The 13,071-nt window shown below is 44.6% G+C and overlaps 1 protein-coding gene across 1 annotated transcript in view; it reads right to left on the bottom strand.

Moving 5' to 3' along the window:
* Positions 1 to 589: 589 nt before the first annotated feature.
* Positions 590 to 13,071, bottom strand: part of TRAP1 (TNF receptor associated protein 1) — a 133,223-nt gene continuing 120,741 nt past the window's right edge. Inside the window, exon 18 of the mRNA XM_029576390.1 lies at positions 590 to 1,576. Within this exon, the coding sequence (XP_029432250.1) occupies positions 1,475 to 1,576 (102 nt within the window). The 3' untranslated portion in view covers positions 590 to 1,474. The remainder of the gene's footprint in view (positions 1,577 to 13,071) is intronic.

A 13,071-nucleotide genomic window follows, 5' to 3' on the forward strand; every position in this document is an offset into this window, starting at 1 on the left:
TAAGTAATGAGAGATTTTAAGTATCTTAAGACAACGCACTGACTATTATGTGAAAATAGATCTGCTGTACTACAAAACCTGTTGTCCTAGACCTTTAGTTAATATGTATTAGAAAATCACAGTCATTTATATTAATCTCTGTTGTGTTGATTTATAGTATGAATGTTACTTTTGTAAACTGTTGTGATCTTCTTTTGGAACAATGGTAAATAAAATGTCTAAATAAATAAATACCTTCTATATTATATATACTATGTTATATATATTGCACTGTATTATGTATTGCACTATCTTTGTCACCCTATAAGCCCCGTCCCTTCTCCACAATGGAATACCATGATACACTTCCTTACCAAGTCATGATCCCTTACCCTTTCTTGTGTCTCTATTATCAATCAGATGTAACCACTTAGAATACTTTGCTTAGCGTACCATGGTAGGAGAACGAGTAATAAAATCTTGTAATACATAAATAATAAAAACTGACTTGGATAAGACGTGATATATTGAACAAACACTCAAAGTATCTACAGCTGAAAGCTGGGATATATCCTTAGCAATGTGGACAGAAATAAATGAGCAGACTGGATGGGCCAATTAGTCTTTATCTGATGCCTAACCATACTTTCACATTCTATTTACAGATTAGGAGAGAATTACTTAAATATTGAAAAAAGAATTGGGTTCCTAGACATCCAAACAAGGTGGAACTGCTTTTGGATCATCATTTCCTAATACAAAAATTATAGGCCAGATTTTAAAAGGTCCGTGCGCGTGTCCATGTGTGTGGCTATTTTATAACATGTGCGCACTGCGATGCAATTGGGCTTCTTCCCAGTTTCCTCCCAGTCTTCCAGTAGGACAGTCCTAAACTTCTCCTTTAAACAGGTAAGCTGCACTATATCATTTAAACAGAAACATCTGTGGTGCCTGGTGTCCCAGTCATAAGATCCAGGTCTCACTGAGTCTACTGCTGATGCATATTATTGGCCCAAGCTTTCACCTGGAACGATATTCTTTTTGAATATATGTAGGGTTTAAATTCTCTCCTTAGTGGTCACATTTGCTGCCAGTGAGGAATGGCTCCATGTTGTTTATAAGATGCTCTGTGTTCTCCATACCAATTTCTAAAGATGGAATATTAAAACCTAATTTTTATTTTGGACTTCAGACACTTTCGGGCAACATGGAAACAGATCTGTTGTTATTGCACTACCAAAATTATAAATAAAGAATACTAAGAAAGTCAGGCCAAGTTGGGCTCATGGCTCCAAGGGACTGAGTGTAATGGTCCAGTAATATTAGCAGTTGTGATCTTGTCTTTGTTCATGCGTAATTCTGCCCCCTTCACTGCAGTCTGGTATCAATAAGAATGAAGGCAGTTAACTCCATATAAATGATGGCCTCCAAGAAGCAGTCAGTGTCTACAAAGCAAGATGACACATATGGGGCTTTGTCCCTATGTCCTACTCCTTCAGTGCTTTTCCAGGGCTTTGGTCAGAAGTTCATTCAGGCGGTTCACCATTGGCCTTGGGTCATCATTCAGTCCTGCTGCAATCATGGCATTCTCGTAGATCTGAGGAATAGAGAAGCGTGTTAGACTTCAAAATCTAGCACCTACAAAGGTGATTATGGAGCAAATCTAGCAGAGTATTGGGTTTCTGGAGGTTTTTACCGGCTGATGCATCTCCTGATCCTAAAGTAGCACATACACGAGGTTCTGACATGGCTGTATCTCCCAATCCTGGAGCAGCATGCACATGGAACTCTGGTGCAGCCATGCCTCCTGATGTTGGAGTAACATGCACAAGAAGCTCTGGCATCAGTGACTCCAGATCCTGGAGTAACATGCACATGACTCTGATATGACTGCATCTCCCACCCTCCTAGATTTAGTGTGCTGGAGATTAGCATTATAGCCAGTATCTATTTCTTTGCCAGAGAACAGAACAGCAAACTAAGATCAGTCACATGGTCCATGGCTGTTGCACTACAGCAAATCAAATTATACACAAAAAAGTTTGTAGTTGTATTGCTCATTTATTTGAGGAAAATAAAATATGCTCTGTAAAGCCTTTCATTGGCAGCAAATGGAGAAATTAGTTCTGATAATTTTCTTTCCTTGAGTCCAGCCAGACAAGTCCAGTCACATAGGTTATGACTCCCAACCAGCAGATGGAGACACAGACTAACGGATTTGCTGACATCACTTCTTATAGACCTGTGTTGACCTCAGCCTGCCAGTATTCTATGTAACAAGCTAAGATAAACATTTTTTATACACTAAACTTTCTCTCATCCCACAAGCAAAAAACAGAGGGCTTTCATGTGTAGGACAATTCTTGTTATATTACAGTGAAGAAGTACTGTGCTAGTGTTTCCCTAAAACTCTAGTTACTGTTAAGTAGGAACATAGGAAACATATGTGGGTCTCCAGTGGCTCTTATCCTCATATCATATCCCATGACGACTTCAGAAGTGTCAATCAGAGCATGAGAGGGAGGGTCAGAGGCTGCAAAGCTCAGCATTAGAATCTCAGCACCTGGTTAATGTAATAGGACTGGCACTGCTGTCTAGACATGCAGTGGCTACAGCAAGGGCCGTCCTACTACTCTGAGCACATATAACTAAGAGACACTACATTCCAGCACTGTACATTCTACAAAGTGAGAGGAGGGCAGAGTATAACAAGTTCTCTCTATATGTGTTTGGCAGAGACTGAAGGACAGATATTAGTGTCATTACTCTAGAACAGTGGTTCTCAATCTTTTTTCTGTCAGGACACACCTGACAGATGGTTCTCACATGCATGACACACTGAACACATGATCAACACGGGGCTAAATATAAACATATACACTGTCTACAGGAACTGCCCTGATCCCCCAACAATGGGTACAGAACCAAACTAGGACATTCCCCGTTCAATTTACCATACAAAAAAGATATTTCTGGTGTCATCTCAGTAACAGCAACAAACACTCTCTCCTACCTGGTGTAATAGCCCTCCTTATGAAAAAACAGTAATTTACCATCAATACATGTTCTATTGAGAAAACACAACAAATAATATTGATACAAATGTCTACATGCTAGTAAAATACTTCAACTCGGTCACACACATAGAATCGTTCTTCACCAAGTACAGAAAGACCATAAAGTTCAAACATGTAGACAGAAACTGGAATGGAAACCCAAAGTCCTCACACATGGGTGACATCAACAGATGGAGCCCAGCACGGAAAACTTTTGTCAAAGTTTTTAGAAACTTTGACTGGCACACTGAGCATGCCCAGCATGCCGCTAACCACGTGGGGTCCCTCTTCAGTCTTATAGCATTGATTTTGTGAAAAAATAAAACAACAAACCGAGAGAAACCCAACTCTGCGGGGTGGTGGGCGGGTTTCGTGAAGACTAACATCTTGCTGTCCTTGGAGAACACCTGTTACAGGTAATCAACTCTGCTTTCTCCAAGGACAAGCAGGATGGTAGTCCTCACACATGGGTGATTAAGTAGCTTCAGGCCACTCCAACCATGTGCAACAGAGAACAGGTGCCAACGTGCACAACAACTAGAGCCGCACTAACCAGAGGAGCAGGCCTACACCCAAGGACAGGGCCCATGGAGGGAGAGTTGGGTTTTCATGACTGAAAGAGATTACGGAGGATGGACTGTCCAAAACAACTGACCCACCGGCCATCTTTGTCCAGGCAATAATGTGAGGCAAACGCATGGAGGGAACTCCAGATCGCCGCTCTGCAAATCTCATGAATGGGAACTGCACGCAAGTGGGCCACCGAGAGTGACATGGCCCATACTGAGTGAACCTTAACGTGACTGTCAAGCTGTAAGCCCGCCTGGGGTGTAGCAGAAGGCAATACAGTCCGCAAGCCAATGGGAGAAGGTCTGCTTAGAAACAGCAACCCCCAATCTGTTTTTGTTGAAGGAGACAAAAAGTTGAGTGATAGACGGTGAGGCACCATCCATTCCAAGTAAAAGGCCAGTGCCCTCTTACAATCTAGAATGTGCAGAGCCCACTCACTCTGGTGAGTGTGAGGCCTTGGGAAAAAAGAAGGCGACACAATGGACTGATTGAAATGGAACTCCGAAACCACCTTGGGAAGAAACTTTGGATGCGTCCACAGGACCACCTTGTCATGACACAATTTTGTATAAGGTGGGTATGACAACAGAGCTTGCAGTTCATTGACCCTGTGAGCTGATGTAACCATGACCAAGAAGATGACCTTCCAGGAAAGGTACTTCAGGCTGCAAGATTGCAATGGTTCAAATGGAGACTTCAATAGTTGTGACAGGATGATGTTGAGATCCCAGGAAACTGCTGATGGGTGAGTGGGGGGGCTTTAGTTGTAACAAGCCCCTCATAAACCTCCCCACAAGCAGATGGGAAGATATTGCGGTACCATCCGAGCCCCGATGGTATGCCCTAATGGCACTTAGGTGAACCCTCACCGATGTGGTCTGCAGACCAGATTCGGAGAGGAACAACAGGTAGTCTAAAAGCGCCGGTGGGGAGCAAGAGAAGGGATCCAGACCGCAGCCCCCACACCAAGCCGACAACCTCTTCCACTTCTGATTGTAAGATTTCCTGGTGGAGGGTTTCTGGACTCCAGTATGAATCGCAATACCCCTTCCGAAAGGCCCAGGGCCTGTAAAGTCACCCGGTCAACATAAAAGCCATGAGAGTCAGGGCTTGGAGGTTGGGGTTGTGGAGCCTGCCCTGGTCCTAAGTGATTAGGTCTGGAGCCATCCCCAACTGGATTGGAGGACACGAGGCCAGGACCCGTAGGGTTGGAAACCGGACTTGGTGGGGCCAAAAGGGGGTGATCAGGATCATGGAGCCCTGATCCTGCTGAAGCTTCTGGAGCGTTTTCAACATGAGAGGAAGGGGAAGGTAAACGTGCAACAGCCCGGTGCCCTAGTGAATCAAAAAGGCATTTGTCATCGATACGCTGCTCCTCTGGCTTAGGGAGCAGAAGCAGTACACCTTCCTATTCTCCAAGGAAGCAAAAAGGTCTATGTCCGGGGTCCCCCATGAGTGAAAGATCTGGTTGACTGAGGGACCACTCATGAGGTCGGAAAGCATGGCTCAAGGAGTCCATTAGAGTGTTGTCCACCCCTGGGAGGTACACTGCCCTGAGGAGGATGCCATTGTCGATGGCTCACAACCAAATGTGGACTGTCTCCTGACAGAAAGTGAAGGACCCTGTGCTCCCCTGTTTGTTCAGGTAACATATAGCTACTTGATTGTCGGTCTGAAAAAGGACAACCTTGTTCAGGAGCTGCTCTCTGAACACCTGTAGGGCATGCCAAATTGCTCGCAACTCCAAGAAGCTGATCTGGGAGTACTGACCCATATATAACTGGTAGCAAGCAATTCGGGCAGTTAACAATGTGCCCGAAATACTCGGCGTCCAAGGGCATGAAGGGCTCTATGCTCCCGCCCCGGGGTGGGGGGGCGAGGCATGGGTGCAAATACTTTTTGCCTTCTTCAAGGCTGATTCTACCATCATCGACTGATGAGGGAGCTGTCGGCTCTCAAAACCAGTGGTAGGTTGGACCAGGTAAACTGCATCCGTCTTATGGTTCATCGGCAGCACTGAGATGGGGTGCTCCCAGAGGCAGGCCACCAGCTCCTTGAAGATGTCATAACAGGTACTGCCACTACCTCTTTGAGGGCATCCAGGATTTGCAGAATTTTAAGCATCTTGTGCCTAGTGTCTTGCTCCGTTAAGAGCTGGAAAGGCACTGATTGTGCCATGGCCTTTACGAACCCCATGAAGGAGAGATCCTCCGGGGGGGGCGGGGGAATTCCGCCGCTTCTCCGGTGGAGAGGGCTCTGAAGGCAGATCCTCTGATTCCTCGGTGGAGGACATGGATGCCTCCCCTTCCCAGGGGGTCATAAGGGACCTCCCCTTCACTGCGTCTCTCCAGGGATGTGGGGGGCCTAACACCCTACTGCGCCTGAAGCGCAGGCCTCGTTGGTTTCGAAGAGGGAACTGACGGCATTGGCAGGCCTCGAGGCTGTAAAAGCGCTGACATGTCTAATGGTGTCGGGGGGGGGGGGGGGGAAATCGGGGGCACTGAAGGCACTGTTCCAGATGGCCTTGGTGGCGGAGCACTGTGCGTCCCCGAGATGCCACCGAACCCGATGGCCCTTCCTCCTCTGAGGAGTCACTCACCGAGATAGGAGCCGGTGGTGGCAGCAGCGATGCTCCCTTCAGCCACAAAGGGGCTTGGGGCATCGGTGCTGGCTGCGACGGTAGGACACCAAGCAGCATATCAAGCCTTTCCAGTAGAGGTGCAAGCACCAGTGGAGTCGGCTCTTGCGGCGGTGGCGGTCCCAGTGGAATCGGAGGCTTGAAGCCCTGCAAGGCCTGGCCGACCACCAACCGCATGCGTCTCCAATATCTCCTCAAAGGCAGCAGAGGACAAAACGGCTTGAAGAGGAGGTGGAATTGGGACATCCCTGGGAGCACTGGGCAGCACCGAGCCGTCCACCGGTGTCGGTGGAGGTCGCCTAGAGGCTTCGGAAGGGTCAGAGGAAATTGCTTCCTTCACCCGAGACCGCTTCAGAGGAGGCACAGATGTCGATGCCTGACCACAATCTTGCATGGAAGACGATTACCAATGTCGATGTTTCTTTGATCTTTCTCGATGGTCACCACAGTCTTTGCCTGGAACCGATGGCTTGGCGAGGTACCCGACCAGAAACAGGACGACAAAGACTGCGCTCGGTCCCCAGCTCCCACCTCGGGACTGGGGAACAGTTGTGGGGGCAACCCTGAAGGGGGTTAAGACCGGACCTCTTTCCCGAGCGGGGATAGATGTCCTGGAATCCGATGACTGATCCGATCTTTTGGGTCCAAATAACTTTTCCATCTTATCAAGATGTGCCCGATGGCCCTTAGGGGTCATCTGGGCGCAGAGATCATAACCACAGACATCGTGGGACAATCCCAGGCAAAGAATGCAAACCTCGTCGGGGTCTGTGATGGACATTCTCCGGGTACACTGGAGGCACCAGTGAAAGCCGGTCGATGCCATCGCAAAAAGTATGCGGTGCATGGTCAATGGTCGGCGGTCAGGGGGTAATGAAGCCATCTGTGATCAACCATGAAAACTAGATGGGCTTACAAGTTCGCAGACAGAGGACCCGAAAAACATGAGGGACCCTACATAACGCAGGAGAGTGAAAAATTGCAAAAAAACAGAAAAAAGAAGCACAAACTCCACGACTGCGAGGCAAAAGCTTCGCGGAAAGGAAGAGACTGAAGAGGGCACCGCTTGGATGTGTGGTTAGCGGCATGCTGGGCATTCTCAGTGTGACAGTCAAAGTTAAAAACTTACAAAATTATTAAAAATTCCCTAAACACCAATAAAATATTTCAAACAGCAGACATATCATATATTACCCAATAATTAAAATGGCAGTCAATCTTGCTCTCATACGTTTTCTTACTTACATACACAGTCTCAATCACACACATTCTCTCATACACATACTTATACACATGCTGGCTCACTCTCTCTATCTCACGCACTCACTTTCACCCCCACCCCACATGGCAGCTACAGCACAAGGCAGCTGGTATGCTGCTATTAAAAGCAGAGTCCTGACAGGCTGGAAACTGCAACAGGAATGACCCTCCTCCTGCCCTGCATCGGTAAGAAGGCAGCACTCAGCTGTTTGCCTGTACTGCGATGGCGGCACAGAGCAGTCAGCTGATAATGTATTTCTATGCTTTTTCTTCTCCCCACCCCAGCCTTTTATTTTTTTGCAGCTAATGGACGGATTTCCCCAACAGCCGCACGGTAGGAAATCCCAGCGGCTACATTCTCAGATGGCTGCTCTGAGCCATGATGATCGCAGCACATGCAAACAGCTGAGTGCTGCCTTCTTATTGCTGCAGGGCCGGGGGCGCCTTGGGACGCAATTTCTGCAGAGGCAGCAGCAGGATGGCCTGTTCTTCTTCCAGCGTGCCTGGTAAACATCACTTCCTCTTCCGGGGCCACAGGGGCGGGAAGAAGAAAAGGTTATGTTTCTGTTGCTGGCTTCCACAAACACTGCTACTGTTCCCCTCCGGGCTTGAATGTGCTGATAGCCCGGGCAGGAATGGCAGCAGTGTTCGTCTCGCTGAGGCGAGGGGGGGCGGGGGGTAGAGCAGCGGGCGGGCGACACACTTGCCGGTGAGAACCGCTGCTCTAGAAAACACCTTACTGCCTTGCAGTGTAGTTAGTGGATGAATATGGAGACAACTTGGGGGAAGTTATCTACACTGAACACCAGGGCCGGTGTTAGCTTTTTTGCTGCTCCCTGCAAAAAATTACTAGTCTGCCCCCCCCACCCCCACCCCAATTCATTCAGTGTCTGTCCCGAGCCCATCAAATAAAGCTCAACTCCGTTCTGCAATTTATATTTTTAAAAACGAACACGTGCCCCCCCCCCAGAACCCATGGATAGGAAACCATTAGGTAACCTAGGCAAACTTTACAGTATTGCACACACGCCACCTCACCCCGAGACACACACTCCCACACCCTTTACAGGCATACATACAAATTACGCATTTATAACACATTTTACATAAGAACATGCCACAATGGGTCAGACCAAGGGTCCATTAAGCCCAGCATCCTGTTTCCAACAGTGGCCAATCCTGGCCATAAGAATCTGGCAAGTACCCAGAAACTAAGTCTATTCCATGTTACCGTTGCTAGTAATAGCGGTGGTTATTATCTAAGTCAACTTAATTAGTAGCAGGTAATGGACTTCTCCTCCAAGAACGTATCCAATCCTTTTTTAAACACAGCTATACTAACTGCACTAACCACATCCTCTGGCAACAAATTCCAGAGTTTAATTGTGCGTTGAGTGAAGAAGAATTTTCTCCGATTAGTTTTAAATGTGCCACATGCTAACTTCATGGAGTGCCCCCTAGTCTTTCTATTATCTGAAAGACTAAATAACCGATTCACATCTATCCGTTCTAGACCACTCATGATTTTAAACACCTCTATCATATCCCCCCTCAGCCGTCTCTTCTCCAAGCTGAAAAGTCCTAACCTCTTTAGTCTTTTCTCATAGGGGAGATGTTCCATTCCCCTTATCATTTTGGTCGCCCTTCTCTGTACCTTCTCCATCGCAATTATATCTTTTTTGAGATGCGGCGACCAGAATTGTATACAGTATTCAAGGTGCGGTCTCACCATGGAGCGATACAGAGGCATTATGACATTTTCCGTTTTATTCACCATTCCCTTTCTAATAATTCCCAACATTCTGTTTGCTTTTTTGACTGCCGCAGCACACTGAACCGACAATTTCAATGTGTTATCCACTATGACGCCTAGATCTCTTTCTTGGGTAGTAGCACCTAATATGGAACCTAACATTGTGTAATTATAGCATGGGTTATTTTTCCCTAAATGCATCACCTTGCACTTATCCACATTAAATTTCATCTGCCATTTGGATGCCTAATTTTCCAGTCTCACAAGGTCTTCCTGCAATTTATCCCAATCTGCTTGTGATTTAACTACTCTGAACAATTTTGTATCATCTGCAAATGTGATTACCTCACTTGTCATATTTCTTTCCAGATCATTTATAAATCTATTGAAAAGTAAGGGCCCCAATACAGATCCCTGAGGCACTCCACTGCCCACTCCCTTCCACTGAGAAAATTGTCCATTTAATCCTATTCTCTGTTTCTTGTCTTTTAGCCAGTTTGTAATCCATGAAGGGACATCGCCACCTATCCCATGACATTTTACTTTTTCTAGAAGCCTCTTATGAGGAACTTTGTCAAACGCCTTCTGAAAATCCAAGTACACTGCATCTACCGGTTCACCTTTATCCACATGTTTATTAACTCCTTCAAAAAAGTGAAGCAGATTTGTGAGGCAAGACTTACCTTGGGTAAAGCCATGCTGACTTTGTTCCATTAAACCATGTCTTTCTATATGTTTTGTAATTTTGATGCTTAGAACACTTTCCTCTATTTTTCCTGGAACTGAAGTCAGGCTAACCGGTCTGTAGTTTCCCGGATTGCCCCGGAGCCCTTTTTAAATATTGGGGTTACATTAGCTATCCTCCAGTCTTCAGGTACAAGGGATGATTTTAATGATAGATTACAAATGTTTACTAATAGGTCTGAAATTTCATGTTTTAGTTCCTTCAGAACCCTGGGTGTATACCATCCGGTCCAGGTGATTTACTACTCTTCAGTTTATCAAACAGGCCTACCACATCTTCTAGGTTCACCGTGATTTGGTTCAGTCCATCTGAATCATTACCCATCAAAACCTTCTCCATAATGGGTATCTCCTCAACATACTCTTTAGTAAACACCGAAGCAAAGAAATCATTTAATCTTTCCGCAATGGCCTTATCTTCTCTAAGTGCACCTTTAACCCCTCGATCATCTAATGGTCCAACGGACTCCCTCACAGGCTTTCTGCTTCGGATATATTTTTAAAAGTTTTTACTGCGAGTTTTTGCCTCTACGGCCAACTTCTTTTCAAATTCTCTCTTAGCCTATCTTATCAATGTCTTACATGTAACTTGCCAACGTTTATGCATTATCCTATTTTCTTCTGTTGGACCCTTCTTCCAATTTTTGAATGAAGATCTTTTGGCTAAAATAGCTTCTTTCACCTCACCTTTTAACCATGCCGGTAATCGTTGTGCCTTCTTTCCACCTTTTTTAATGTGTGGAATACATCTGGACTGTGCTTCTAGGATGGTATTTTTTAACAATGACCACGCCTCGTGCACACTTTTTACCTTTGTAGCTGCTCCTTTCAGTTTTTTTCTAACAATTTTTCTCATTTTATCAAAGTTTCCCTTTTGAAAGTTTAGCACGAGAGCCGTGGATTTGCTTACTGTCCCCCTTCCAGTCATTAATTCAAATTTGATCATATTATGATCACTATTGCCAAGCGGCCCCACCACTATTACCTCTCTCACCAAATCCTGTGCTCCACTGAGAATTAGATCTAAAATTGCTCCCTCTCTTGTTGGTTCTTATGGTTCCTGAACCAATTGCTCCATAAAAATGTCATTTATTCCATCTAGGAACTTTATATCTCTAGCATGTACCAATGATACATTTACCCAGTCAATATTGGGGTAATTGAAGTCTCCCATTATTACCGCACTACCAATTTGGTTAGCTTCCCAATTTCTCTTAGCATTTCACTATCAGTCTCACTATCTTGACCAGGTGGATGGTAGTATACTCCTATCACTGTAGTCTTCCCCAACACACAAGGGATTTCTACCCATAAAGATTCAATTGTGCATTTAGTTTCATGCAGGATGTTTATCCTGTTGGACTCTATGCCATCCCGGACATAAAGCGCCACACCGCCTCCTGGGTGCCCTTTCTGTCATTGAGATATAATTTGTACCCCGGTATAGCACTGTCCCATTGGTTGTCCTCCTTCCACCATGTCTCTGAGATGCCAATTAAGTCTACGTCATCATTCACTGCTATACATTCTAATTCTCCCATCTTACTTCTTAGACTTCTGGCATTAGCATACAAACATTTCAAAGTTTGTTTTTTGTTTGTATTTTCATTCTGCTTTTTAATTGATAGGGATAAGTTAGAATTTTTTAGCTCAGCTGAGTTTTTAGTTACAGGCACTAGGACTACTTTTCTTATAATTGGAACATCACTGTCGGGATGCCCTAATTCTATTGCATCATTAGTATCCTTTGAAGATACCTGTCTCCGAATATGCATGAAAAGGAACATTCAAAAGTATGGTCTTCTGAGGCAAAAATATTACAACATGCATATTATATTTACATGCACTCCTGTGGTGCAACCAGAAAACTCTGCAAAAGACACTTGGAACTCCTATGGAATTAGACTTTTTGTAATGTTTATTGGCCTTCAGAAAGCCATGAACAAAGAGAATTACCATGACAATATAGTAAACCTCCCATACCAAAACAACCCTAACAACTTATCTATGAAAAGACAACACTGCACATATTACACCAGGCCCTAGTACACCAATAAAAATCTTATTAGGAAACCAGGCTGCTATAGATCCCTACGCAGAAATTACATGCCAGCAAAATACCTCACCTTGGTCACACATGCAGGACACAGAGACCCTGACCAAATATAGACTAAAGAGATCAGAAAGTATAAACAGAAACGTGCTGAGAAGAACTGAACTGGAACTCACAACAAGCCAACCTCTATATGCAGAGCAACAATGGAAAAACAGAGACAGTACCATTCTTCATAAAAACATTAAATAAAATCAAGAAATATGATGTTTTATATTTCATAAAAAGAATAAATATTTCATATAAGTTAATGAATAAGAGTATCCAAAATTTCCCAAACACCAATAAAATATTTAAAAACATCTAATGAATAAAAAATCCAATAATTAAAAAGTGTTCTATTCCCCCACCCCCCAAAAAAATGAAATATTTCAAAAGAGCAGAATCATCATTTTACACCCAATAATTGAAACTAACAAGAATTTAAAAATTTCCTGCTCTCCATTTATTTATTTATTTGTTCAGTTTTATATACCGTCATTCGGTTCAGCCATCATAACGGTTTACAAAAAACAAACAGAGAATAAACCATTAAAAACATTGATGCATAAATTAATAGTGGAAAAGAAGAAGGGATCGGGGAGAGGTTGGTGGTGAAAAAGGGAGCATAAGGAAAAGGATAGTGGTAACAATGTTGGTATTTAAACATATTCAGGATGGTCTTCCAGTGTTAATTATAAGTTCATATTGCTATTATGATGGTCGTTGCCATACTTGTAATCTTTTGATTTCCAGTCACCCTGAGACTGTGGTGGATTGGGGGAGGTAGGGCCACACACATTTTATCTTCTCTCTCACTTGCACGCATAAACCTTCATTCTCTCACACATTCCCTCTTCTCTAACATACACAGGCTCCCTCTCCCTCACAGATACATTAGGAGAGGCCCTTCTTCCATTTGTGTGCGTGTGCCCAGCTTCCACTCCCTCCTCCTCAAACAGGAAGGTCAGTAGGCCAT

Source organism: Rhinatrema bivittatum, chromosome 14, assembly GCF_901001135.1.
Source record: "Rhinatrema bivittatum chromosome 14, aRhiBiv1.1, whole genome shotgun sequence".
NCBI classification, from domain to species: Eukaryota; Metazoa; Chordata; class Amphibia; order Gymnophiona; family Rhinatrematidae; genus Rhinatrema; species Rhinatrema bivittatum.